Source organism: Benincasa hispida, chromosome 5 (assembly GCF_009727055.1).
Source record: "Benincasa hispida cultivar B227 chromosome 5, ASM972705v1, whole genome shotgun sequence".
Taxonomy (NCBI): Eukaryota; Viridiplantae; Streptophyta; class Magnoliopsida; order Cucurbitales; family Cucurbitaceae; genus Benincasa; species Benincasa hispida.
In genome coordinates, this window is record NC_052353.1 from 1,717,307 (window position 1) to 1,742,792 (window position 25,486).

The 25,486-nt window shown below is 36.3% G+C and overlaps 1 protein-coding gene across 9 annotated transcripts; it reads right to left on the minus strand.

Annotated features, from left to right (window-relative positions):
* Window positions 1-1,944: 1,944 nt before the first annotated feature.
* LOC120077940 (ribonuclease P protein subunit p25-like) lies at window positions 1,945-7,986 on the minus strand. Of its 9 annotated transcripts, none has more exons than XM_039032063.1 (11): window positions 7,673-7,986; window positions 7,335-7,391; window positions 7,055-7,131; window positions 5,670-5,731; window positions 4,653-4,733; window positions 4,486-4,574; window positions 4,186-4,260; window positions 3,954-4,057; window positions 2,841-3,032; window positions 2,694-2,756; window positions 1,945-2,399 (listed from the first exon to the last, which is right to left on the minus strand). In XM_039032063.1, exons 1-11 carry the CDS (start codon window positions 7,738-7,740, stop codon window positions 2,302-2,304), a joined length of 966 nt encoding a protein of 321 aa, XP_038887991.1. In that variant the 5' UTR covers window positions 7,741-7,986; the 3' UTR covers window positions 1,945-2,301. The 9 variants fall into 9 exon arrangements, with proteins under 9 accessions (XP_038887991.1, XP_038887992.1, XP_038887994.1 ...); XM_039032064.1 differs by having other exon boundaries at window positions 7,335-7,385; window positions 7,673-7,985; XM_039032066.1 differs by lacking the exon at window positions 5,670-5,731 and adding an exon at window positions 6,708-6,757 and having other exon boundaries at window positions 7,335-7,385; window positions 7,673-7,985.
* Window positions 7,987-25,486: the final 17,500 nt, after the last annotated feature.

Sequence of the window (25,486 nt, forward strand, 5' to 3'; positions counted from 1 at the left end):
AGAAAGAAATTGAGATGATAAATTTTGCCTTAGCTTGCAAAGCTTGTGGATTATGTATATCATTGTATACTCTTATAGTGGTTCATTCACTCGATGTGAAAATGATATATCATATCTCAGAAAGATGAGAAGAATGTTAGGTCCTGAAGAAGCATAAATTTTGAGAAATAAGTGCACTTGTATAGCTTGACTAATTTATACACTGCACTTTGTAGTACTTTTCAGCAGTTTTGTTACATATATATGATATTCCTCTAAAAGGAGGATATTGGAGTAGAGTTAAACGTAACGTTTTATTTGAGAATTAGTTTACATTGATTTATTTTATTATAATAAATCTAATTTTGATCTAATTGATTGTGAGGATGTAGGTTAGTTGTCCAACATACAAGCTTTTCTACACTCATGATCAAATGATGGCAACGATCAAATGGTGACGACACTGTCCAACAAATTTGTATTTGTTTGAAGGATAACCTAGCAAACTTATTTACAAAATCATCATCAACAACAACCTTTGAGAAATTGGTACACAATATTGGAATGCGATGACTCAGAGATCTCAAGTGATATTTTTAAGTGATGTTTCCATGAAATGAGTAAATATACTGTATTATTTTTATGAGTATTAGATTATATGAAATATATACTCTTTTTCTTTCACTAGGATTTTTTCCCCATAGGTCTTTTTCTAGCAAAGTTTTAACAAGACATATTTTATATATATATAATGGACATCTTAAGGAAAATATATGCTCATACTTCATGTGTCATACCTTCATTTCCCAAAGTGTTGTCTATATGTCTCAATATTACACATTATTAGTATCCATATAATTCATCTCCTACTTACCAAATTACCTATAAATAGTGACATTTAGTGGATTTTAAAATATATGCATACAATGGACAAAATCCAAGATGATTGGAAAAATACACGGAACACCAACCCAATCTCAAAATACTCACTAATGATATTGATTATATATATATATATGATATGCAGCTTCACATCACAAGTGATAGATAAAAGGGTCTTAGCAAACGGCGGCGTCCTACGAACTTCAAGTGATCGATCGGTTTCCTCCCATTTGAAATAGCAAAAGAAAAGGACTAGACCTAGGTTCCTGAAAACATCTGCAAATCGGAGTCACTCAACGACTTACAACACAAAGTCTTGCTCATTCTCGATTATATTGCCTAGACGCAGAAGAACAAGGCAGCTCACCTAATCCCATCCAATGACTTTAACGTCAAAATCTCCCCAATTCACACACGCTCGTTTCCATCTTTTTAGAACAGGACAAAGATTTTGCACCGAGAAGGTTTTTAGAACTTTTTAAAAAATCCATTATTTTTATATTATTTACTTTTGTTATTTACATAATATATTTAATTTATTTTAAAATTATATTTTATTGACATCCAAGTTCGTTCGAATTCACGAGTTTCAAGCATTGATTAAATATTAGTGGCATATCATATCTAAATATGTTAACAAATTTATTAATTTGAAAACTTTAAAAGCTGGTGACAATTGGCTAGAAGACCAGGAACCAACCTACTAATTTTAATTAATTAAATATTAATAACTATTTTATTTACATTTCACACTATTTATAAAAAAAATGTAGGCTGCTTGATTTGAATGGAACTTTGAAAGCAAAAATTGAGAGAAATATGGAGACAAAAATCACTAGTCTTAATTAATTCAGAATAATTATTTAAAAAAATAACACAAGGGCTTAATTCACCCAAATATTGTAGAGCCAGTTTAAGTTTGCATAAGCTAACCCAAACATTCACCAATAGCAAGAAAAAATCGGCCAAGATTAATCAATAAGTTAATTACAAATTACAAATTTTTTTAATATAATCTAAGTTTTTTTTCACATTTCCATCACATTAAAATTCTTATCAACTAAAGAGTACAAAACTTGACTATAGTCAAAACCTCAAATGGTTTAACGGAGAACAAAATTGAACTCAACTAAGTAGAAATGAATACAAGAATAATAATAACAAAAAAGAAAGGAAAAAAAAATTACTGAGTACTGGGAAACATCTCACTGGCCAAGGCAAATTGACTGCTCTTATAAGCTAAACGCAAAACATGAACAAAAACAACCTTGCCCACCACGTTATCAAAGGCAAAAGAAGAAATTACTGCTCAACAACGCTGTAAGAAGCCAAATTACCACGCTACTAAAAACAGTATATTCTGATAAAAAAGCATCTCACTGGCCAAGGCAAAGCATTTAGCTCAAGAAAATAGAACAGTGAAAACGAATAACTTTTTAACTAAACCTGGTTTCTACCACCGCCGCTTGTTCGTCCGCCTATCCGTCCCCGACCTCGACTGTAACCCCTACTCCCTCTGCCTCTATCATAGCCAGTTCCTGAAAGGAATGCAATTGATTTATTTGAACAACTCAGCTTGATCCATCCTAACCACACAGATCGTTTTCAACTCATTCTAGAAGGATATGGATTTGGGATATATTAAAAAAAATTGATGTGTTTGGTTAAACCAAGAAATAGTTAAGAGGTCACTTTGAAAACATTCCATCTCTTTTTCTTAAAATATCCTAAAAAATACAGATCATACCCCATGAGATTAATTCAAGAGTTAGGTGGCACCAAAAATTGACAAAGATTCGGTACAAGAGAAGAAAGTTGAGAAAGAAAGTTACCACGATATGTCCAACCTCTGCCTCGCCCACCACCTCTACTCCAATTTGAGTACCCACCATTATCTATGTTGACAAAATAGAAACTAAAGATTAGGTCTTACTCAAGAATTGGCATGACTAAAACCGAAAGAGGAAAACCTTAAATACCTTGATAGTTGCCTTGGTAGCCACCGGATCCACCTTGGTAGCTTGATCCCCCTTGATAGTGCCCGGATCCGCCTTGGTAGTGGCCATAACCACCCTGGTAGTTGCCATATCCCCCTTGGTAGTTTCCATATCCACCTCTGCCCCAACCACGTCCTCTCCCTCTACCTCGACCTTGGCTTTGGCCATATAGATCTGCCAAATGCAGGAATGTCTCGGAGTTCAAGAGAGGACATAATCCAACAGTTAGTAATATGATCTTCATTAAAATTTGTTTACAGATTTCCCAGACACGTTAATAGTGACCTCCGCAATGAATTAAAATTAAATGGGTGCTACCAATCTCTGGAAAACCTGTGGTGTGTGCTTATCATATGAAATTATGTTTCCTTTTGGATAAGAAACGATTTCATTGATATATGAAATTATGTTATTCTTCATTACCATCAAAGTGATTCCATTCTTTTAGATTCCCAACCAGTATCTCAAACCCAACCAACATCTAGTCTACATTAAACATGTCCACCGCCTTAGGAGTTAGAGCTTAGGGGCATTGGCAATGGGATACTAAAAGCATTTGAACACAGACTCAGAAGACTATAGGACGATATAACTAGGGAAAGCAAAATTAAAGCAAAATTCCTCAAGGGGTCAGGGGAACCCCCAATTTGACTGGGAATGGGAGTCAAACCGGAGATTTAATTCAGGTCCCAATTGGGGGACAGGATAGGAATGGGGAGAGGATCCCCACCCTGAACCTGACTTGAACTACAATTTTAATATATTTATCAATTTTTATTAATAGTTAATAAAAATTGAAAAATAAAAATTGGAGTTTTTTCTGTGGGGAGACCTGAAAAACGGGAAATTGGGTGGGGGAGGGGATGAAAAATCCCTGCAGGGATGGGGATGAGAAGTGTATCCCAGGTTGGGTTGCCATTCCTGGAAGTATTGTAAATCCCAAGGATTCTAAATTTTCCTGATTCTGTTTTCATGTTTTTTTAAATGTATTTCTGTTGCCGCACGCCTGCTCTATAAAATAGGGTGGAAGATATCACATTCTCTAAATCTTCTCACAATAACAGTATATTATATTTTTCAAGACAAAAGGACCACCTTCATTAACAGCATTGTAATATGGACGAGACTGTCTGGGCTGTTGGTGTTGCTGCTGATTATATTGTTGCTTTGGCTGCTCCACAAATTGTGATGCTTGATACCTACAAATAATAAAACTTTTCATCCTAAAACATCTGTAATAAGGAACTTGAGTGTAAAAAAATGGAAAGCAGCTCATCAAAGACTTTATTTTCACATCCTACAGCCAACAGTTTCCAAATTTTCTTACCCAGGAGAGTTTTTATTTAGCTCTCGATTTGACAAGGTAATTGATATCATTGAGACATGACGAGTCATCTCCACACTGCATCATATGTCAGACGTTAATTCTTAAACATCTGCAAAAGAGTATGCTAAAGCTACATACCTACAGCAGAAACAGTAAGCAAATCTGCAATTGCAAACTAAAGAATACCAACCCACAAAAGGCAAAATCGTGAGTGTGTGCATAATGCAACCAACCAGCAGTAAGTGAATAGGTCTTCATCAGGCAAATAACAGAGAATAATTCTAGAGACTAAAAACTTACGGTACAAGACCTTCTTCAATAGGTTCCCATACATCAGTTATGCTTACTGAGCTGATGGAAGTTTCTTGATGCAATCGTGGAGTTCTCTTCTGTTTCAGAATGAAACTAGCCTGTTAATTATAAAATTGGTTACATAAGCACAGTTCCAGAATGTAAAGGACTCAAACCTTTAAAATTTCTGCAATGGCAACCGCTTTACTGATTGCCTGCCCCATGGCTTTCAACACTATCTCTCTAACACGTTTGTCCTGGATTAAAAGTGAAAACATGATATATTAATCCAAAGTACAAAAGATTCATTCTCGGTCCACAGTAAGCACATGCTTAGTAACATATGAATAAACAAGGAAAAAAAAGCCTTGAACTTAAATATCTAGATTTCTTTTTAACCAGAAGAGATACCAAGGGGGATCTAAAACAAGCTGAGACGTAAAATTAATCTAATCAAAATTGAACTGACTGATTAGGTACATGTTCTTTTCTTTTTCTTTTCCTTTTCAAAATCATACCGGTTTGACATCAATTCATCAAGTGTGATTTTTTAAAAATATTTTCAATGTCTAAGCATATCTTTAAAAAATAAATAACAAAAAATAAGAATAAAGAGTCTTCAAGTAACTGTTTCTCTATATGAGTTTCTGAATAACTCTGCATTTATTATATACTCTCTGTAATACACTTTCAAGTGCTGGTAAAACCATGTCTAAGCAACTCACTTTCTCTAGTTTTCTTTCTATATTTTTTCTATCGTTGAGTTGTTGACTATGTTAAATTAAAGATCATAAAACTTTATTTTGCAATTTTGAAATCACAAAAACAAAATATAGAGAATGATCCAAGCTAGTCTTCCAACTTTTGGTTTCCAAACAAATTGAAACATAACTGGGAACCACATTAAACCCAAGTGCAAACCAAAATTCCTCCCCAGGCCGCTCCACCCCCACAAAAAATATTCCTCTCAAGCCAAATGTCCCACAACAAAGCAAAAAGAATAAGACTGCTAAAGAATCTTTCCTTTGACATGAAAAGGAAAATTCAAGAACCTCCTCAAACAGTGAACAACCTCTATTACAAGCAAGCGCAAAACCAAAGGTCCAAAAGGACCTGTTCAAAAGAGAGGTAGCAAAATCAAAATCAAAATTAAATGGTCAAGATCCTCTTCGTGTTTCCTATAAATGACACACCATTGAGGCTGCAGTAGTTTCTGGATTTGATCTTGAGTATTCGCTCTCAAATGTAAAACTTTCTGTGCAAAAAATTTCATTTTCTTAGTTTTAACCTTCAATAGAAAAATGCAGAGGATCCCCGAGGGGGAGAAGGGGTACAAAGAATCCAAAAAAAATAACTGCTGGAAAAGCTGTAAGAGGGCTACACAAGCCAAGATCTGGAATCCATTCTCCCCAAACAAATGACTAGTTGATCAAGTAAATGGCATAATACATATATAGACAAATCCTCAATCCCAAAACCTATTAAGCACATCCTAGAACCTTCATCAAGATGCCCCAGAAATGGAACTCATCAGGAGAGAGAGAAGAATAATGCAGGACATTTTTTGAACATGGATAGACATTTGAGAAAATTTCTTGATTACTTGGGTGCACATAATTGAGTTTGTAAGGATTAGGTTCAGCCTAAAAACCAAAGGAATAAAACTTTGCTCAGCCTTGAAATGAGGGAGGAAATAGGTCAGGTTTTATGAAACGAAGAAAAAAAACTTCATATGATTTTCTAAAGCTCAAAGCTACTCAATTCACAAAAAGTTAAAATTAATTTAACATCATATGTTATTTCAAAACCACATTAATTTATTTTAATCTGATGTCTTTGAAGGATTTGGTATTATATAGAGCCCTCAAACAGAAAAAACCAACTGCTGCGCAAGAATTCATCACAGAACCTAACTTTTAGAACGACCAGACTTGGGGACCCAGGGGTTCAACTTAAGTAGTGAAACAATGGAGCAAAATGAACAACCACAAAAGCAGATGACAAAACTGACACATTCTCCAAAAGAATATAAACTTTCAAGAACTATATGCTAACATAAGAAAAAGAAGTTTCTTGTTGCTCCAGTTAAATTAAATTGTCCACGATAGTTAAATTGGGCCCAGATTAAATATTCCTAACTTTTGCATTCCAAGCCTATCATGATTTGAAATATTCAATGGCGTGTAGAGTGCAGATTCAAATTTCAGGCCTTATGGTAGAGGATACAGTGCCTCGACTAGGTGCGCTATGCTCAGGCTGGCCAATATTGAGAAGAACCCATCTGCTAATTGAATATATAAATATAGGATATTAAACTTGATCCCATGAATAACATCAATAATTGACTTCTTCAAAGAACAAAAAATAGTACTAAACAAATCGAAGAAACCCATGAGCCAAAAATAAAGAAATGACCATTAAACATGATCACTGTATTAGCATACTTGATACATTTGGTAATACATTGTGAAACATAAGCTCTAGTGTATATGATTGTTTTTATAAGAAAGAGAACTACGTGGCTATATCTGGATGGAAAATTTATATATTAAAAAAAATGTATACAAATAGTAGAAACCTGAGCCAAAAATCACGTCAAGATAATATACAAACACCAAGCTCCACATGATCACTGCCTTAGCGAAATTACTCGATCTGAGAATACAGTATAAACTATAAACCATAAATTCAACCGTATATTTATTACTTTTATAAGGTAAGGTGAAAAAAATGACGTAGCTACTAATTCGATAGGCTTGAAGAAAAAACTATATGCACTGTAGATAATCATCAGGACAGATGACATTTCACGAGCTATCGCATGTTAAGAAGTACCATAGCTCGTGGATTAAACTTACAGACCCTTCCACATACAATGCATATGCCGCAAAGCATCAGCCAGCGAGCAACTATTCCTCAAAAAGTCACAAGTAGAAGAAATAAAATCAATATACCAGCAGATGTAGCAAATCAATAAATGTCGGCTAAAATGACAAAAAAAAAAAAAGAAAAAAAAAAGTAAAAAGTAATTCAAACAGCACAAACCTAACCTCATAAGACAGATTCAGCATGAAACAAAATATCACAGACGCAACACACAAGCAGAAAGAACAATAAGATGTATACACAAACAAGAAAAAAATGAAATGAGATACAATGGCTAATGAAAACAATAAAAGAAGCCGTGAAATGATACCTGGAGCAGGGTGGAAGCATAAGTGATGTAGTTTCGAATAGCGCCTTGACTCGTGATGCGGATTTCATTTTCGTTTATCGGAGATTCAGGTTTAGGTTTCTCGACCTTCTGGTACCTATCCATGGCGGTTCTTCGACAAGGCGGGAAGAGAGAGAGGGAAGAAGAAGAAGATGATGATGAAGATGAAAACAGAAACCCTAACGGGCAAGAGGAGAAAGCTCAGAGTGTTTTGTGAGTGTGGTTTTGAGCTGAAAGAAAGAATAAGGGGAAAGGAGGCTAAAAGCCTAAACCCCCCAACAAACACAGCCAACACCCTTGGTTTTTGTTGGTAAAAAAAAATCTTTTTTGACCAAAATTTGGGGTTGGATCAATTTTAATCATAAACTTCCGATACTATCAATTTAAACCTCATATTTTGGTATACTCTATTAATTTATAGGTTATACCTTTAATTGAGTTTTGTTTCAATCTCTAATAGACAAGTTTTCCATATATACCCAAAGTCACATGTTGTTTCGTAGTAGGAACTTGTTTGTTATTTTTCAAAAATAACTATTTTTTTTATATTTGTAAGTGTCTCAGTCGATTTATGTATACTTTGGCTAATCTTACGAGTTAAGGGACAATATGCTGACCCTACAACATTTAGATGTCAGGAAAACTCATAATATATTAAATCCTAGGCAGGAGATCACCATTAAGCAATAAAATTGCTAAAGAAAATTTGATGCAATGGAAAAGGCATTAAGTCAAATACATGGGAAAAAATAGAAAATTATCTCTAAATATGAGAGAATGCCCTCCAATAACAAAAGTTCAATATTCAAATGAGATTTCAGAAGCTTCCCGTTAGAACATTAAAGTGGCAATTTATAAAACAAACAAGTAACTAATTAATTCTGAAATAATAATTAAATACTAACTGTATTTATTTGAAACATAGTAAGATGGTCTAATTAAGACTCTATTTATTAAGTTATCATTTAGAATATGCAACTCTTCTAAGTTAGTATGAGTTCAAACTTATATACACCCACTCTAGTAAAACCTAAAAGAGTTAGCATATTCTAAATAATAACTTAATGTGTTTATGAAGGTCTTCATTCGGCAACCTTGAAAATTGTCCTATGGTTTAAAGCATTTGAAACATTACCGGCTTTAGCTTGAATTGACTGGCTTCAATGGTTGGGTTCCTAATCCCTGAATTCAAATTTTCATAAGTGTTTGTGGCCTAATCACATATAACTCTATCCCTCTCTTCAACAATGAAGATGAGATTCTGCGAAGGAGCTACTAGTTGCTGAGCACCATTAGCACCTCTTGTATCTTGTTGAAAGCGAGAAGATCCAGGTTGATCCATCGTGTCTTGTCTTGCAACGATACCAACAAAATTAACATGTGCGCTCAACTCATGTTACTCTCTTCACTACCTCTTCTACTCCTTATGGAATGGATCAAACTCAAGTTGTTGAGGCATTATATTCATGCACTACATATAACCTGCAAAACAATGAAGTTCCAAGCTTGTTCCTGAAATTGAGACTTTGGGTCGCAAACCGATTGCAATCTTCTTCTGTAAAACTGAAAATTTTGCTAAAAATCATCGTTCCCTTGCAACTACAACCTAAAAACTCATTGGGATGCGAAACAAAGGCCCTTAGATGCAAGTTTACACTACAAACAAGTAATATAAAATGGACAAGTCCAAATATTGAATATCAAGAGAATGGAGTATAAGTAATTAGGTTTGAATAAAGAAAAACCTCCTCTAAATTTTCAACCAATGATGACCAAGAAAATTATTTTGATTTGTGGTGTGCTTTGAAAGTAAGGAAATGTAATACTAGGAAACTATAAGGAAAAGAGTAGAAACTGATAGAGAAAATGTGGTTTGAAAAGATATGATAAAAAGATAGGATTCTAAAAAATATTTCATTTTGCAAAACGAATATTGCGCCCATTATGTACCTGCAATTATTCTACTCAACTGATCCAGATGCACCTACATCTCTACTCTTTCAAGTCGAGAGGGGTTAAGCTTGTATGCGATCAGATTGCATTTGCAATCTACCCTAATCGATACTTAACCATGTGAATGAAATTTAACCCTTAACACATTTCTATGGGTAATTCAAACTTAGATAGTTAAGCACGTAATCCAATGATCCTATAGGTATTGCCCTTTGTCGACGGATTAGACGAAATCCTATTTTGGGCTTTTCTCCTAAGTAGTCAATCTAAGTTAACGATAAGCTCAAAATTAACAAAAGAAAACATAAATTAAGTGTTGAGCAAGTAATAGGGGACATATGAAGTTTTTATTCCATCATTAGGCTATTTACATCTTTGGATTCCAGAAGGATTTTTAAGCTCCTACCATAAAGTAAAGAACATAAAGTGTAAAGAATGGAAGGACCCACATTATTAAATGGATGGAAACAATACAGGCGTTTAAATGTAAAAAATAATAATAAAAAATATATATATATATATTTATATCATGTTTGATAGAGAATTTGAAATCAGACATTTGAAAATAGAGTTGTATTTCATGTTTCCAGATGTGTTTGGCAGCAGTTTCAGAAATTGGATATTCTAATTTAAACAATTATTTAAAATATACTTATTTCTATATATTTATAAACCATAAAACTTGTTGTAGTTACCCACTGATATTTAGTTGTCAATAAATTATTATTAACTTTTGTTATCAATATAACTTATGTTAAAAACATTTATATAATTATTATGTTGTAATATTATATAATTTACAATACAATACATAATATATATTATATTTTTAATAAATGAATCGAGTTTATAACCTGACATATTGTATTATTAAATGTTTTTATCTTTATTTAATATAATTATGCATTTTAAAATATAAATATTAGTTTATAACATGACATTTATGTATTACCAAATTATCCGTGTTTGGGGTGCAGAGTTGAGCTGGTAATTATTGTCTGTATTTGGGTACTGAGTTGAGTTGAGTCAGAAAGTCTGTATTTGAGGTGTAGAGTTAAGTTGAGTTGAGTATTTGGTGCAGTTTTCTAAATGAAATTGATTATGTCTTTTTTTTTTTTTCCCCATTGTTGATTTTAATTGTCAACAATACACATATTTTCCTAACTTTTTATAAGAAAAAAAAAAAACTTTTATTTTTTTCATTCTTAAAACATAATCGATTCTCTACAAAGTATTCATATACTAAACACACAATTTTCAATTCAATTTTTGAACACTCGGGGGTTTTTTGGGTCACTGAGATGATATAGGATGTGGGTAGTTTTGATGTCTGAAGAGTTATAATGTTTAGAGAGTTCTAATCGAGTATGTACGATCAAGTATGATCGAGCATGCTCAAGCACCGAGATGATATATGATACACGGAAGGAAAAAGACAGTGAGATACGAAACACGTTACGAAAATGGGCCACAAACAATCAAAATCAGTGAGATAGGATAATGGACCTCCAAACACTGAGATGATATAAGATGTGAGGATATACCATCTCATATTGGGCCCCAAAACAACCTCTCAATTACACAACATGTTTTTTCTTCATTTCTAAACACCAAACACATTCCAAATAAATTATAACTAAACACAAGTACATAGCACTCACGCATGACCATCGAATAATCTTAAAAATTAGACAACAACTTTTCTCTCTTTTGAAAAGTGTAACATATTTAATTTTAATCACACAATTTAAACACCAATTGCGAAACGATTATATATTTTCCCAAAATATATATCATATTTCAATAAAATGAACATATCTCCTTCTATTTGACAATCACTTTTTAACCCTCAATTTCTTATGAATTGATTGTGTGTGTGTGTATATATATATATAATCATCTTACTGATTTAATATTATTATAAAATCATTAACATGTTCTACACATAAATGTTCAAGCACTCAATAACTTAACAGTTTATGTTTATATAATATGCATCGTCTATGTCAAAATAAAAGTGTGCATAGAATAGTTACCTTTCATATCATAATGATGTTCAGAAGGAGCTAGTATAGTAAAGTTACATTCTTTAAAACGTCACAATAATATATGACAGCCAAACATGTGCCCGTTTCAAAAAACAAGTTCACAAAATATATAGTGTTGGGTTGAAATATTAAGTGGTTAATCTTAAGGGTCCGGGCGAGTAGGCAGATGCATTATCATTTTCACGCTTGTTCTAGTACAACGAGGAAATAGTCTATCTTTTGTATATCCGTGCCAATGATATCAATAAGGTCGCATCTACCATCTTCAGTCAACCCATCAATAGCAAATATTGCGTCAACTACCTCATCTAACGTCCAAATTCTAGCTCGTACTTATCTATTTGCCACAATAAGAGTCTGCCCATGTGTGCTGACTGCATATCAGTGATTGATTACATGATGTCGATTATTTCATTCTGGAATGTTAGTTGTTTCCTCTTATTATCTCTAGAAGGCTATGCTGATACACTTGCTCTGCTTATGGAGATATCCGGTACATTTGCTCACCTCGTGAATATATCTGGTACATTTGCTCTTCCCATAGACATATTTACCTTGATCTTTTTCCATTACATCTTTAGGCAATTAGGTTTGTTCATTATATAGGTTAGGGTATTCCTGTGATTCTAGTCGAATCTCGTTTTTCATTCATCGGAACAAATTTGACACCATCACCATCGGAAGCTCACAAGAATGTCTGGTTGCCCTGTCTTTCCCAAATACATTTTGTAGTTCATCGTAATCGGGAAATGGCTTGTTCTACAATCCCTTTGTGTTGGGATGACTCTACATTGGTATATAGAAGCAATATTAGAATTTATACAAAAATAGGTGTTGCGTACATTGTTTAATTTTTTCTTTTTTAACTTACTCGAACCCATATGCCAAGGATCTCCCTGTCCACCTGAATACACTTGAACTCTTTGTTCCATCTAAACCCTGGTTGATTTAATATCTTTGATATTGCCATGTATTGCTTCTTCAAACTCCTAACTTTATATTCAATGGTGTTCTGGTTTACTCCACAACCGGGCAGTTTCTCTTTCATCATCCGTTCCAAATATTATAGATATACTAGTCAAATCGCTCCATTTTTAGACTTCCAACCAAACTCCACTAAAGAGACTAGGGCATTCACCAACCAACATCCTCGACTTTCATCCATGTGTGTTTTGATCTGTTTCTATTACCTGTCATTCTGATGCATGCATGTGTACATGGTAAACATGTTATTCAAACTTAAAACATTGTGCGCCATATTATAATAAAAAAATCATGAAGTTAAATAGATGAATTAAACATGTTCACACCATAATTCAATTACGTAAATATTGTTTAACAAGTAGATAATATATTCATTTTTTTTAATCAGAAATACAATCACGATTGTTGCCACTGGGAAAACATTTCAGCAGCGAAATCATCTCTAAATTGAGTCCATTCGTCTGATATCTCAATAAATTTGGTATTCTTCCCTTATATGAGAACATATGCATAATTCTCGTCCATGGACTCATCAAGCATAACACCCATCCCCATCTCTCTTGCGATCAGGTTGTGAATCAGACAACACGTAGTTACTGCTCGACATTGAACCTGTACTGAGTAGAAGGATTTCCCCCTAAGAATTTTCCCTTGCCCTTTCAACAATCTGAATGCTCGCTCGATAACATTTCTTGTTGAATAATGCTTCGTATTGAAAAGTTCCCTATGAGTTATTGGTGCGTTGCATGCACCACACCAGTCTAAGAAATGGTAGCGTTCCCCTCTATATGAAGCCAATAATCCTTCAACATTGGGGTAGCCAACATTACACAAATAATGGTATCATGTACAAGTTTTAGATTGTCATACATGTGTATTAATGTATTTACGCAAGTTTTATAATGTACATGATTGATTCTTATACCCTTTGGAACCCTCAGTCCAAGCGGTTGAGCAACTGCATCCCTGAGAACCCTAGAGTCGACGGTTGAGCCTTCCTATCTTGGCATGACAAATATAAACTCTCCATTATGATCATAGACTACAAGAACATTTGTGGCGATTTTTCCCTTTCTCGTCCTATATCATGGTCGATCAACGGCACTGACATTCACTTTAATGTACATGTCGTCCAATGCTCCTAGGAAATTCTGTTGGAGTTGTGTTAATCATGATAATTCGAGATAATGCCAGCATAAGTTATTTCAGATGTATTCAAAGAATAGTATTGAAAACTTATTGTACTAGAACCATTTCCATCGTCCATCGACATTGTTAGGGTTAATGCCTTAAATCTCATAGGTCTTGTAGTTTGTAATGGTATTGTATAAAACAATTTTTTTTTTTATTTAATAAAATATGAGCTACTTTATTCAACATTTAGTAGCATTAGCCCACAAAACCAATAAACTAACATCCAAGGTTATTTTTTGTAGCTTAAACATGTATGTAGAGACATACAAGTGGATCATGTTTAAGTGATAACCTAAATGGTTTGTAGTAGATGGATAAGGTTGGGTACCTTATCCTGGTGACACTATGAATACGACCCGCTTTATAAATGTTACAATTATTGTAAAGTTCTACAAATGATTTGATCCCCATCATTCATATAATGACATGTAAGCTGGGGTGTTCTATACAAAAAGGTTTGTATAAGACCAGACCACAAAATGAATAGTCTTATTATATAAAGCTGTTAATAATATAGACTTACATTTCACCAGGATGACATAGGTGACATAGGTGACATGACTTGAATCCTGAGTGAGTTATGAACTCCTATCTATGAAGGCAGTCCTTTGATTTGCATGAGTGAGAGTGGTTAGATCGTTGACTCAATATGCTTTCCATTTTGGGGATTCGTTTGATTGGGCAGTTGGGAACACAACTACATAAGACGAAATTAACTTTTTCCCTAATGTCAGGCTAAATAGATAAATTGCTTTCTTAAAGGCTAATTCTGGGGCTTGAACAATGTGGCACCACACTCTCATTTGACTTGAGAGGGGTTTGATCATAGTTGGACTATTACTTATTGTTCATTAAAGGGATCAGTGGTACATAAGAAATTAGATGTAACTATAGGGGCAAAATGGTAATTTTGGTCCAACTGTACTTACGAGTAATTTGTGAAGAGTTATCCACTGTTGACTGGTTACATCTATTAGACACATAAATATATTTGTAGTGCGAAAAATGGAGCTGTCGGTCTCTAGTGGAGTGACCGACAGTTAATAGATATTGAGTAATTTAATTAAAGGAGTTAATTAATTATTCAAGTACCATTGGAGCTTCAAACTACGGGTCCATAAGATCCCCTCTGAGCTCAACTGAGATTATTGAGAATTAATTTTGGATTAATTTGAATTTTTCAAATTAATTGAGAGAATTAATTATATATGATATAATTAATTTAAATTAACTGTGATATAATTAATATAATGTATTTGATACATTATAATATAAAGTTTATTTTGAGGGGAATTAAGTATTTGAATATGATTCAAATACTAATTATATGGATTGGATTCATATAATTAAATTTAATATAAATGTGATGTATATTAAATACCACGATTGATTGAGAGAATTCAAACTATAAGTTATATTGTATTTGATACAATATAAAAACTATAGGTTATGTGTTATATTTGATATAACATATAGTTTAATATATACTATATGATAAGATATTTTATATAATAATAATAATAATAATAATAATAAATTTTAATTTTAATTAAGGAGGAAATTGTAACTCTCTCCCTTTAATTTTCTCAATCACTCCGAATCGTGGGAAAATCTGGGAGTTGGTTTTTTTTATGTATTCATCATCTTCTTCACGAGAGAACACATACAGTCTGTGTGTTTATCGATCTCCCAACGTAATCCTTCTAGAGAAATATTTCTCTCTCAAAATTCTCTCCCTCTCCAAAAACCAACAGGGTCCACACCTTCTGTTTGATTCTCTACCCAAAGGGGAATACAGAGGATTACCTTTTGGTGGTGGCCATATTGGATTGTTGTGGTTTGAGGAGAATTGGAGAGTTTGTGACCAATTGAAAGGGATTTCGTGAAGATTTTGGCTTCAAAAGTATTTAATTTCTAACCCTTCTTCCTCATCTACAAAGCATGCTGTAAAATTCTGTTTATAATGCATAATTTATGTTCTATGTATTTAATTATGTGATTTTGAAAATTGGGAATGATCATTGCTTCCGCAGTTGACCTCACAGGTCCTTCAAATACATGTACTTGTAATCAATTTGAGGGTTTTTAGCAAGACTGTGTGTTGTATTACTACTCTGAGAGTTGCGTTGAAATATTTCAAGACCATCTCGCCAGATCTTGAAAAATGTGTGTGCTACTCAATTCTTGACATTGTGTGAAGGAAATCAAGCATGAGGATTTTCATGAGCAGCGGAAGGATCGTTCCAAATTTCATTCGGATTGAACATAAACAATTACAGTACAAGAACGAAAACTAACAGGTCATGCACAACACAAAATTACAGCATGCTAATTGATGACATGCAGAAATGCATATCAACTCATGCCTTTTATTTAAAATTATGAGGGCTGTTAAGCAGAATATGCGGCAATTATGTTAGGAATTCATGAGAAAATGAGCTTGCGTTGTTCAACATTAAGAATCTCGGCTAACCCATTGTTATGTGTTTTTATGTGTTCAATTGCCTATTTTTGTAGCTAATACAAGAAGTGGACGCAAACACGGAAGCCGAACTACCGCATAGACGACCGCATGCTGAGAAACTCTCCATCACAAAGGCGAACGCGTTCGATCAACGCATGGGTGTTGCGGTAATCAGCCGCATGCATCCATCGCATGGGAGTTGCGCTCATCAAGTGGTTGCGGTCATCGTGTCGAAGTTGCGGTATCAAGCGAATGCGGTCACTGAACAATTGCGGCTACGCGATAACGCATAATAGAGGGATCAACGCAAGGTTGATGGAATGAACGCATCAACGTACATCTCGGGAAAATCAAAAGTTGATATTGACATTTCACCTACCACGCCGTTAGCCGCAGAGATTCAAAAAGGACTAACGCGCAGCGAATGTCAGAATCAGAGCAGTCCATTAATGCTGCTAGCGATCTAAGCTCTATATAAAGAAGCCGATGAGCAGAATTTCAACTCATCCAAGGTTTTCACCCGAGGTTCGTCTTAGAGCAAATCCTTGTGATCTAGACAAATGCGTGAAAAGAAAGTTTGAGAGTTTTCCATCTCCTTCTTTCATTCCGAGTGACAACTGAAGCTAGATCTCGAGAGAGTCAGCTCCACCGCCCATCCATGGCACTGCCGGCAGCCTTGACGCACATCCGCTGGAAGCAAGACGTTGCTTCTAGTTGGTCATTTCATTTTCTCTTCTTTTCTTATATTGTATTGTATTACATTTTGTGATTAAGGAATTAATACATGATGTGTTCAATGCATTTCTGTGTTTCCTTCGATTCCATCTCCATCTTTCTTTACTTAGCATCCATAACTTCATTGCATCACTTAGTGAGATTGCTAGAGTATCGCACACTTAGTCATGTGGATTAGGGATATGAAGTATGTAGCAAACCACTGCGAGGTGTGCGTTGCGTGAGTGTGCGAGTAAATCTTATTTGCTTAGTGTGAAGCTAACGCAGCGCTTGTCTATGAGTAAAGTTAGTAACAACTAACTTCCGGGAGGGCAAGTGGTTGGCATTAAGCAATGTAAGTTATTGTTCACTAGAGATAGGAATAATCTTAGGTCAGCCAAGTTTATGTGGTTACCTTGACTTATGAGCGCATCAATCATCATTTAGGCATACTTGAGAGAGTAGTCTAAAACCCAAATCTAGACACGAGAGAGCGGATTGAAACGCATAAGCAAGAATGGGGAACTTAGAGATAAGCTCTGTTTGCTTTTACACAGCGTATGCACCCTACAGATAGGATATTGCATGCATCCAGAAAGTAGAATACGGTGGTATGCGGCTATTACGCTCATGCGACGAGAGCACGTGAGCGGGTTATGGAGGTTTAAGCAGGCATAGGCTTCTCGGCACTATCGCACATACATCGCATACGTCCTAGAATTAGGCTCAAGTGTATGTAGCATGATCGCATAGCTTGCGTTGACTAAGGTTCCCCTTGTGGTCACTCTTAAGGGTTGTAATGAAGACATCCCCACATTTTATCTATTTCTCCATCCATTTACTTCCTGTCAATAGTTGTCGTGTCTCTACCTCTCATTCATATTTTCATTGCGTTGTTTGTTACTTAGGAGTAGGAGTAGTGTTAGCTTAGAAACCCCTCCCATCCATTCTTTTATTCAACTGTCGCATGCACATTACTGCATATATCTTGCTACAAGTCCCTATGTTCGACCTCAGATCACCCGAGAAACTTACATTCGCATTATACTTGGTGTGAGCGCAAGAAAACTTGTGACAAGATGCATGGTCATTGCATACATTTGTTAACGCAAAGTCATTCCAACGCATGACCATGACGCATGATAATCAACGCATACATTAAGGACATGCATCGCATATTGCGTCCACAGAATTTTAGTTGTTGAGTATTTGACATCTAATTTTCCGTCATCAAGTTTTTGGCGTCGTTGCTGGGGATCAAATCTGGGTCACCCGCGTGACAGGCAGGAATACTTACCACTATACTACAACGACTAAAATTCCGTGGACGCAATATGCGATGCATGTCTTTAATGTATGCGTTGATTATCATGCGTCGTGGTCATACGTTGGAATGACTTTGTGTTAACAAATGTATGTGATGACCATGCGTCCTATCACAAGTTTTCTTGCACTCACGCCAATATAACGCGAGCGTAAGTTTCTCGAGTGATCCGAGGTCGAACACAGGGACTTGTAGTGAGATGTATACGGTAATATGCATGCGGCAGTTGAATAAAAGAATGGATGAGAGGTTTCTATGCTAACACTACTCCTATTCCTAAGTAACATACAACACAATGAGAGTGTAAATGAGAGGTAGAGACACAACAATTATTAATAGAAAGTAAATGTATGGAAAAATAGATAAAATGCGGAGATGTCTTCATTGCAACCCTTGAGAGTGACCGTAAGGGCAACCTTAGTCAACACAAACCATACGATCATGCTACACACATTTGAGCCTAACTCTAGGACGTATGCGATGTATATGTGATAGTGCTGGGAAGCCTATGCCTGCCTAAACCTCCATAACCCACTCACGTGCTCTCGCCGCATGAGTGTGATAGCCACATACCACCATATCCTACTTCCTGGACACATGCAATATCCTATCCGTAGGGTGCATACGCTGTGTAAAAGCAAACAGATCTTATCTCTAAGTTCCCTATTCTTGCTTATGCGTTCCAATCCGCTCTCTCGAGTCTTAGATTTAGGTTTTAGACTACTCTCTCAAGTATGCCTAAATGATGATTGATGCGCTCATAAGTCAAGGTAACTGTATAAACTTAGCTGGCCTAAGATTATTCCCATCTTTGGTGAACAATAGCTTACATTGCTTAATGCGACCAACCACTTACCCTCCCGGACAGTTAGTTGTTGCTAACTTTACTCATAGACAAGTGCTGCATTAGCTTCACACTAAGAAAATAAGGTTTACTTACACACTCACGCAACGCACACCTCTCGGTGATTTATTACATGCTTCATATCCCTAATCCACATGACTAAGTGTGCGATACTCTAGCAATGAAGTTATGGATGCTAAGTAAAGAAAGATAGAGATGGAATCGAACGAAACACATAAATGCATTGAACACATCATGTATTAATTCCTTAATCACAAAATGTAATACAATACAATATAAGAAAAGAAGAGAAGATGAAATGACCAGCTGGAAGAAATGTCTTGCTTCCAGCATATGTGTGTCAAGGCTATCGGTGGTGCCATGAATGGGCGGTGGAGCTGACTCTCTCGAGATCTAGCTCCGGTCGAAGGCTTCGATCGTCACTCGAAATGGATGAAAGAGATGAAGAACTCTCAAGCTTTCTTCTCACGCATTAGTCTAGATCGTAGAGGAAAACCCTGGATCCGTCCTAAGGCGAACCTCAAGCGAAATCACTGGATGATTTGAAATTCTGCTCATCGGCTTCTTTATATAGAGCTTGGATTGCCGAAAACATTAATGGACTGCTTGATTCTGACATTCGCGGCGCGTTAGTCCTTTTTGAATCTCTGTGGCTAACGACGTGGTAGGTGAAATGTCAACATCAGTTTTTTATTTTCCCAAGATGTACGTTGATGCATTCATTCCACCAACCTTACGTTGATCCCTCTATTATGCGTTATCGTGTAGCCGCAATCTTGCAGTGACCGCATTCGCTTAATACCGCAACTTCGACATGATGACCGCAACTGTTTGACGAGCGCAACTTCCCATGCGATGGACACATGCGGCTGATTACCACAACACCCATGTGTTAAGAACGTGTTCACCTTTGCGATGGAGAGTTTCTCCACATGTGATCGTCTATGCGGTAATCCAGCTTCCGGGTTTGCGTCCATTTCCTGCGTTAGCTACAAAAATAGAACATTGAACGCATAATAATGCATAATAATGGGTTAGCCAAGATTCATCATCCTGAACGATGCAATCTCATTTTCTCATGAATTCCTAACATAATTGTCGCATATTATGCTTAACAGCCCTTATAATTCTAAATAAAAGGCCTAAGATGACATGCATTTCTGCATGTCATCACACCCCCAAACTTAGAATCATGCTTGTCCTCAAGCATGCGTTATACTTAAGAAATTCTAACTCACCTTCCGACTTTCCTTTGCGATGACCAGCTTCTCAGAATATAATTTCCTCATAATTCTAACTATCGCCACAATGCTCCCCTCCACTTTGGCTGCTTCTTCAAAAAGATATTTTCCAAGTTTATATCCGACAAGCCTTTGCTAAAAAACTTTTTATTCATTCACTGCAACTTTGCGTTTAGCTTTCGAGAATGCATTCGTTCAAAACACTTCAAAAATTTGCGATGACTTATTCAAATGCGGCGTTGAATTTGGTTACGCTCTTCGTTTTGGCTTACCCCTACGTGTATCATGCGGGCATCCAACTTCGGTTGCATTCCATATTCAACTCAACTCTTGTCTTGCTTGATTTGGCTTGCGCCAGACAGAGGAGTTGCGCTTATGCGTTGATCCTGGCGACTTACTTTCGTTTTGGCTTGCCTCCACGTGTGCATGCGGACATCCAACTACGGGTAAGTGTCTTTCACGACTTAACTCTTATCAACATAGGTTTCCCCATTGCGTTGATAGTGGAGTTATGATTCTCAAAATCCACACCATTTTTTTTTTTTGCATTGATCGCAATGTAATGAACGTAATTCTTCGAGACTGCTGCCACCCCCAAACTTAGAGGTTGGCGCATTCTCACCACAAAGCTAAAGACAAACTCACAGGAGTGTAATAAATGTTTGAGCAAAGGTTTACACAAAATAAAACTTAAGACTTTCAAAATTTAAAGAAGCTATTAAAAGCAATGAGCGTCTTGCGATGATTAGTTAGAAGATACGGTGAATTATACGTACCATCATAGAAACACCGCAAAGCAACGCGAATGGGAAAGAAAGAATTTCAAAAGGATAATGCATAAAGGATAACAAGAAAATAACCTTAGGCGAAATAACGCGTGCGATCATGCGTTGGAATTCACACGATCGAAGCCATGCGTTGAAGGATGAAAGGAATTCTTCCGTCGTATTGCGTACCGAGGAGACTTATTGTTGCACCTATAAAGAGCAAACACACCACAACCAAGGAAGCATCCACATATCTAAAATAACAATAAACATAAAAATAAACTAAACTATGAAAGCAAGGTAAAGATAGAGTAGAAGACATCCCTGAAAAAATAGAAGTGTTGTCAACGCAAGGAGTCTTCCATGCAGAAGATTACTCTCAACTGCTTGGGTCAAGGGGCCTACCCTGACCATTGGAACTTCCAGCAATTGTTGAGCTCATATTGGTCACCATGTGCTTAGAATTATCTTCAGCTCATGCGACTGATTGCCCTTCTACCTTGGGGTCAATACTGGCTTTCGGCGCATCGCCTACACTTCAATATTGGTTGTAACTTGGTTGCACAAGCTGCAATACTCCTAAGGTAAAAAGGTTGCCTGCAGAGACACAAAACTCATCAAACAATTAGCTGCCAAGTCCCCGGCAACGGCGCCAAAAACTTGATGACGGGAAATTAGATGTCAATTACTCAATAACTAAAATTCTGTGGACGCAATATGCGATGCATGTCCTTAATGTATGTGTTGATTATCATGCATCATGGTCATGCGTTAGAATGACTTTGCATTAACAAATGTATGCGATGACCATGCATTCCTGTCACAAGTTTTCTTGCGCTCACGCCAAGTATAACACGAACGCAAGTTTTTCGGGTGATCCGAGTTCGAACTCAGGAACTTGTAGCTAGATGTATGTGGTAATGTGCATGCGGCGGTTTGAATAAAAGAATGATGGAGGGGTTGTTAAGCTAACACTACTCCTACTCCTAGCTAACAGACAACGCAATGGGAATATGAATGAGAGGTAGAGACATGACAACTATTGACAGGAAGTAAATGGATGGAAACATAGATAAAATGTGGAGATGTCTTCATTGCAACCCTTAAGAGTGATCGTAAGGGCAACCTTAGTCAACGCAAGCTATGCGATCATGCTACACACACTAAAAGCCTAAATCTAGAATGTATACGGTGTGTATGCATAAGTGTCAAGATGACCGCATACAACCACCATATCCTACTTCTTAGATGCAGCCATTGTCCACTCCATAGGGTGCATACGCTGTGTAATAACAAACGGAGCTTATTCCTAAGTCTCTATTCTTGCTTATTCAAACCTAATCTAGCTCTCTCGAGCATTGATTCTAACCTAGCTCTCTCGAGTCTTAGGTTCTTTCTTTGAACTTTCTCTCGAGTAGCTCTAAAGGTGTGATGAGCGCATACATAAGACAAGGTAACCACACAAACTTGGCTAACGTAAGATTATTCCTATCTTTAGTGAACAATAGCTTACATTGCTTAATGCGACCAACCACTTACCCTCCCAGTTAGTTGGTTGTTGCTGACTTTACTCATAGACAAGCATTGCATTAGCCTATAGAAAGGCGTTGCTATAGCTTCACACCAAACAAATAAGGTTTTCTCACACATTCACACAATGTACACCTCTCGGTGGTTTGCTACATGCTTCATATCTCTAATCCACATGACTAAGTATGCGATACTCTAGCAATCTCACTAAGTGATGCAATGAAAGTTAAGGGTGCTAAGTAAAGAAAGATGGAGATGGAATCGAAGGAAACACAAAAATGCATTAAACACATAATGTATTAATTCCTTAATCACAAAATGTAATACAATACAATATAAGAAAAGAAAGGAAAATGAAATGACCGGTTGGAAGCAATAACTTTCTTCCAGCGAATGTACGTCAAGGTTGCCGGTGGTGCCATGGATGGGTGGTGGAGCTAACTCTCCCGAGATCTAGCTCCGGTCATCACTCTGAATGAAGGAAGGAGATGAAGAACTCTCAAGCTTTCTTCTCACGCATTAGTCTGGATCGCAGGGGAAAACCATGGATCCGCTCTAAGGTGAACCTCAAGCGAAATCCTTGGATGATTTGAAATTCTACTCATCGACTTCTTTATATAGAGCTTGGATTGCCGACAATATTAATGGACTGCTCTAATTCTGACATTCGCGACGTGTTAGTCCTTTCTGAATCTCTGCGGCTAACAACGTGGTAGGTGAAATGTCAACATCAACTTTTGATTTTCCCGAGATGTATGTTGATGCGTTCATTCCACCAACCTTGTGTTGATCCCTCTATTATGCGTTATCGTGTAGCTGCACTCGTTCAGTGACCGCATTCGCTTAACATCGCAACTTCGATACGATGACCGCAATTGCTTGACGAGCGCAACTTCCCATGCGATAGACGCATACAGCTGATTACCGCAACACCCATGCGTTGATCGAATGCGTTCACCTTTGCGATGGAGAGTTTCTCTACATGCGGTTGTCTATGCGGTAGTCCGGCTTCCACATTTGTGTCCACTTCCTGCGTTAGCTACATAAATAGAACATTGAACGCATAATAACACATAATAATGGATTAGCCGAGATTCATCATGCTGAACGACGCAAGCTCATTTTCTCATGAATTCCTAACATAATTATCGCATATTCTACTTAACAGCCCTCATAATTCTAAATAAAAAGCCTAAGATGACGTGCATTGCATATCATCATTAACAGAAATATCAAGGGATAGAATATGTATACCTTTGAAGAAACATTCTTCACGAATCCCTTGATTAGTCTAAAACGCGTCCGCAACAACTCTCGAATGCAACGAACAGATTGCTACAAACAACATGAATAGCCTCCATTGAAACCAATCGAGTCACACTCAATTCACGAAGTGAGTGAAGACACCACCACAATTGTTACCTTGGTATTCTCGGTGTGAGAATCCAGGAGTTGTGGGCTCTGTATGATCTTGGCTTGAGGAAGAGACTGGAGGACAACGATCGTGTAGTCGATCGAGCAAGTGGGAGATAACACAGTCTATCGTATAGATAATGTGCTCGATCATATAGTAAATGGTAGCCTATCGCATAGACAAAACCACTCGATCGTTTAGCTACAATCAACTGATGAACTATCGTATAGTCAAAGGTGCACGATTGTTTAGTCTCTGCCAACTATCACTTAGTGAAACTCTTTCACTTGATAGTTTATCCGTGAGTAACTTTTAGAAATAGACAACTACTAATTTTAGGAAGACATTTTTTCTTTTATCTCACGGTTACCATAAAACCACCAATAACCTCTCACTCAATCGGTTATTAGAGAAAAAGAAAGTAATTATCATATAATTAATATATTATAAATAAATATGATAACCAACTTTTCACATTATATTTATAACCTATAGTTTTAATATTTCATCTCATGAAACATACAAATCATAGTTCTTTTTCTATTTTATGGTACTTAATGTAAATCATATTTACATTAGTCCTCCACTTGATGCATCTCATACATCACACCAATTATATCATATATAATTGAACTTTCTCTTATTAATTTGAACATTTCAAACTAATCCCAAGAACTGATTCTCAACTTGAATCCATTGAGCTACCAAGGGGACCTTATGGACCTGTAGCTCGAAGCTCCAACGGTACGTGAATAACCGACTAAACTCTTTAGTCACGGGATCCACCATCCGTTAACTGTCGGACACTCCACTAAAGATCGACAACTGCATTCTCTTCACTATATATATATATTTCTGTGTCCATATCAACCAATCAACAGTGTGATAAACCTTCACAGATCGCTCGTAAGTACAGCTGGGCCAATTTATCATTTTGACCTTGTAGTTACATCTAACTCCTTAAGTACCACCGATTCCTCTAATGAAAAATAAGTCATAGTCCTACTATGACTGGGTCTTCTCTTCCAAAGAGAGGATGTGGCCACTATGTTCAAGACCTGAAATCAGTCCTTAAGGGAGCAATCTATCTACTTACCCCTATTTCGAGGAAGGAGTGAATTCCGTCTTGTGTAACTGAGTTCCCAGGTCCCTAATCAAACAAATCTCCAAAAAGGTAGGCTTGTTGAGTTGGCAATCTGGCCACTCTCATCCAGCGACACGCCGAGTCACTCTCACAAATCAGGCGGAAGAACATCAACTGCTAAATGTAATGTCTAACAGATGCTGGTTGTTGTTCT

Bases quoted from the DNA above. Each gene is read 5' to 3' on its own strand.
- LOC120077940 (XM_039032063.1), bottom strand. From the start codon at position 7,740: ATGAAATCCGCATCACGAGTCAAGGCGCTATTCGAAACTACATCACTT. The intron at 7,392-7,672 runs GTATCATTTCAC...TGACTTTTTGAG, and splicing joins ATGCTTCCACCCTGCTCCAG to GAATAGTTGCTCGCTGGCTG. The intron at 5,732-7,054 runs GTTTCTACTATT...TTTTTTGCACAG, and splicing joins TGACGTGATTTTTGGCTCAG to AAAGTTTTACATTTGAGAGC.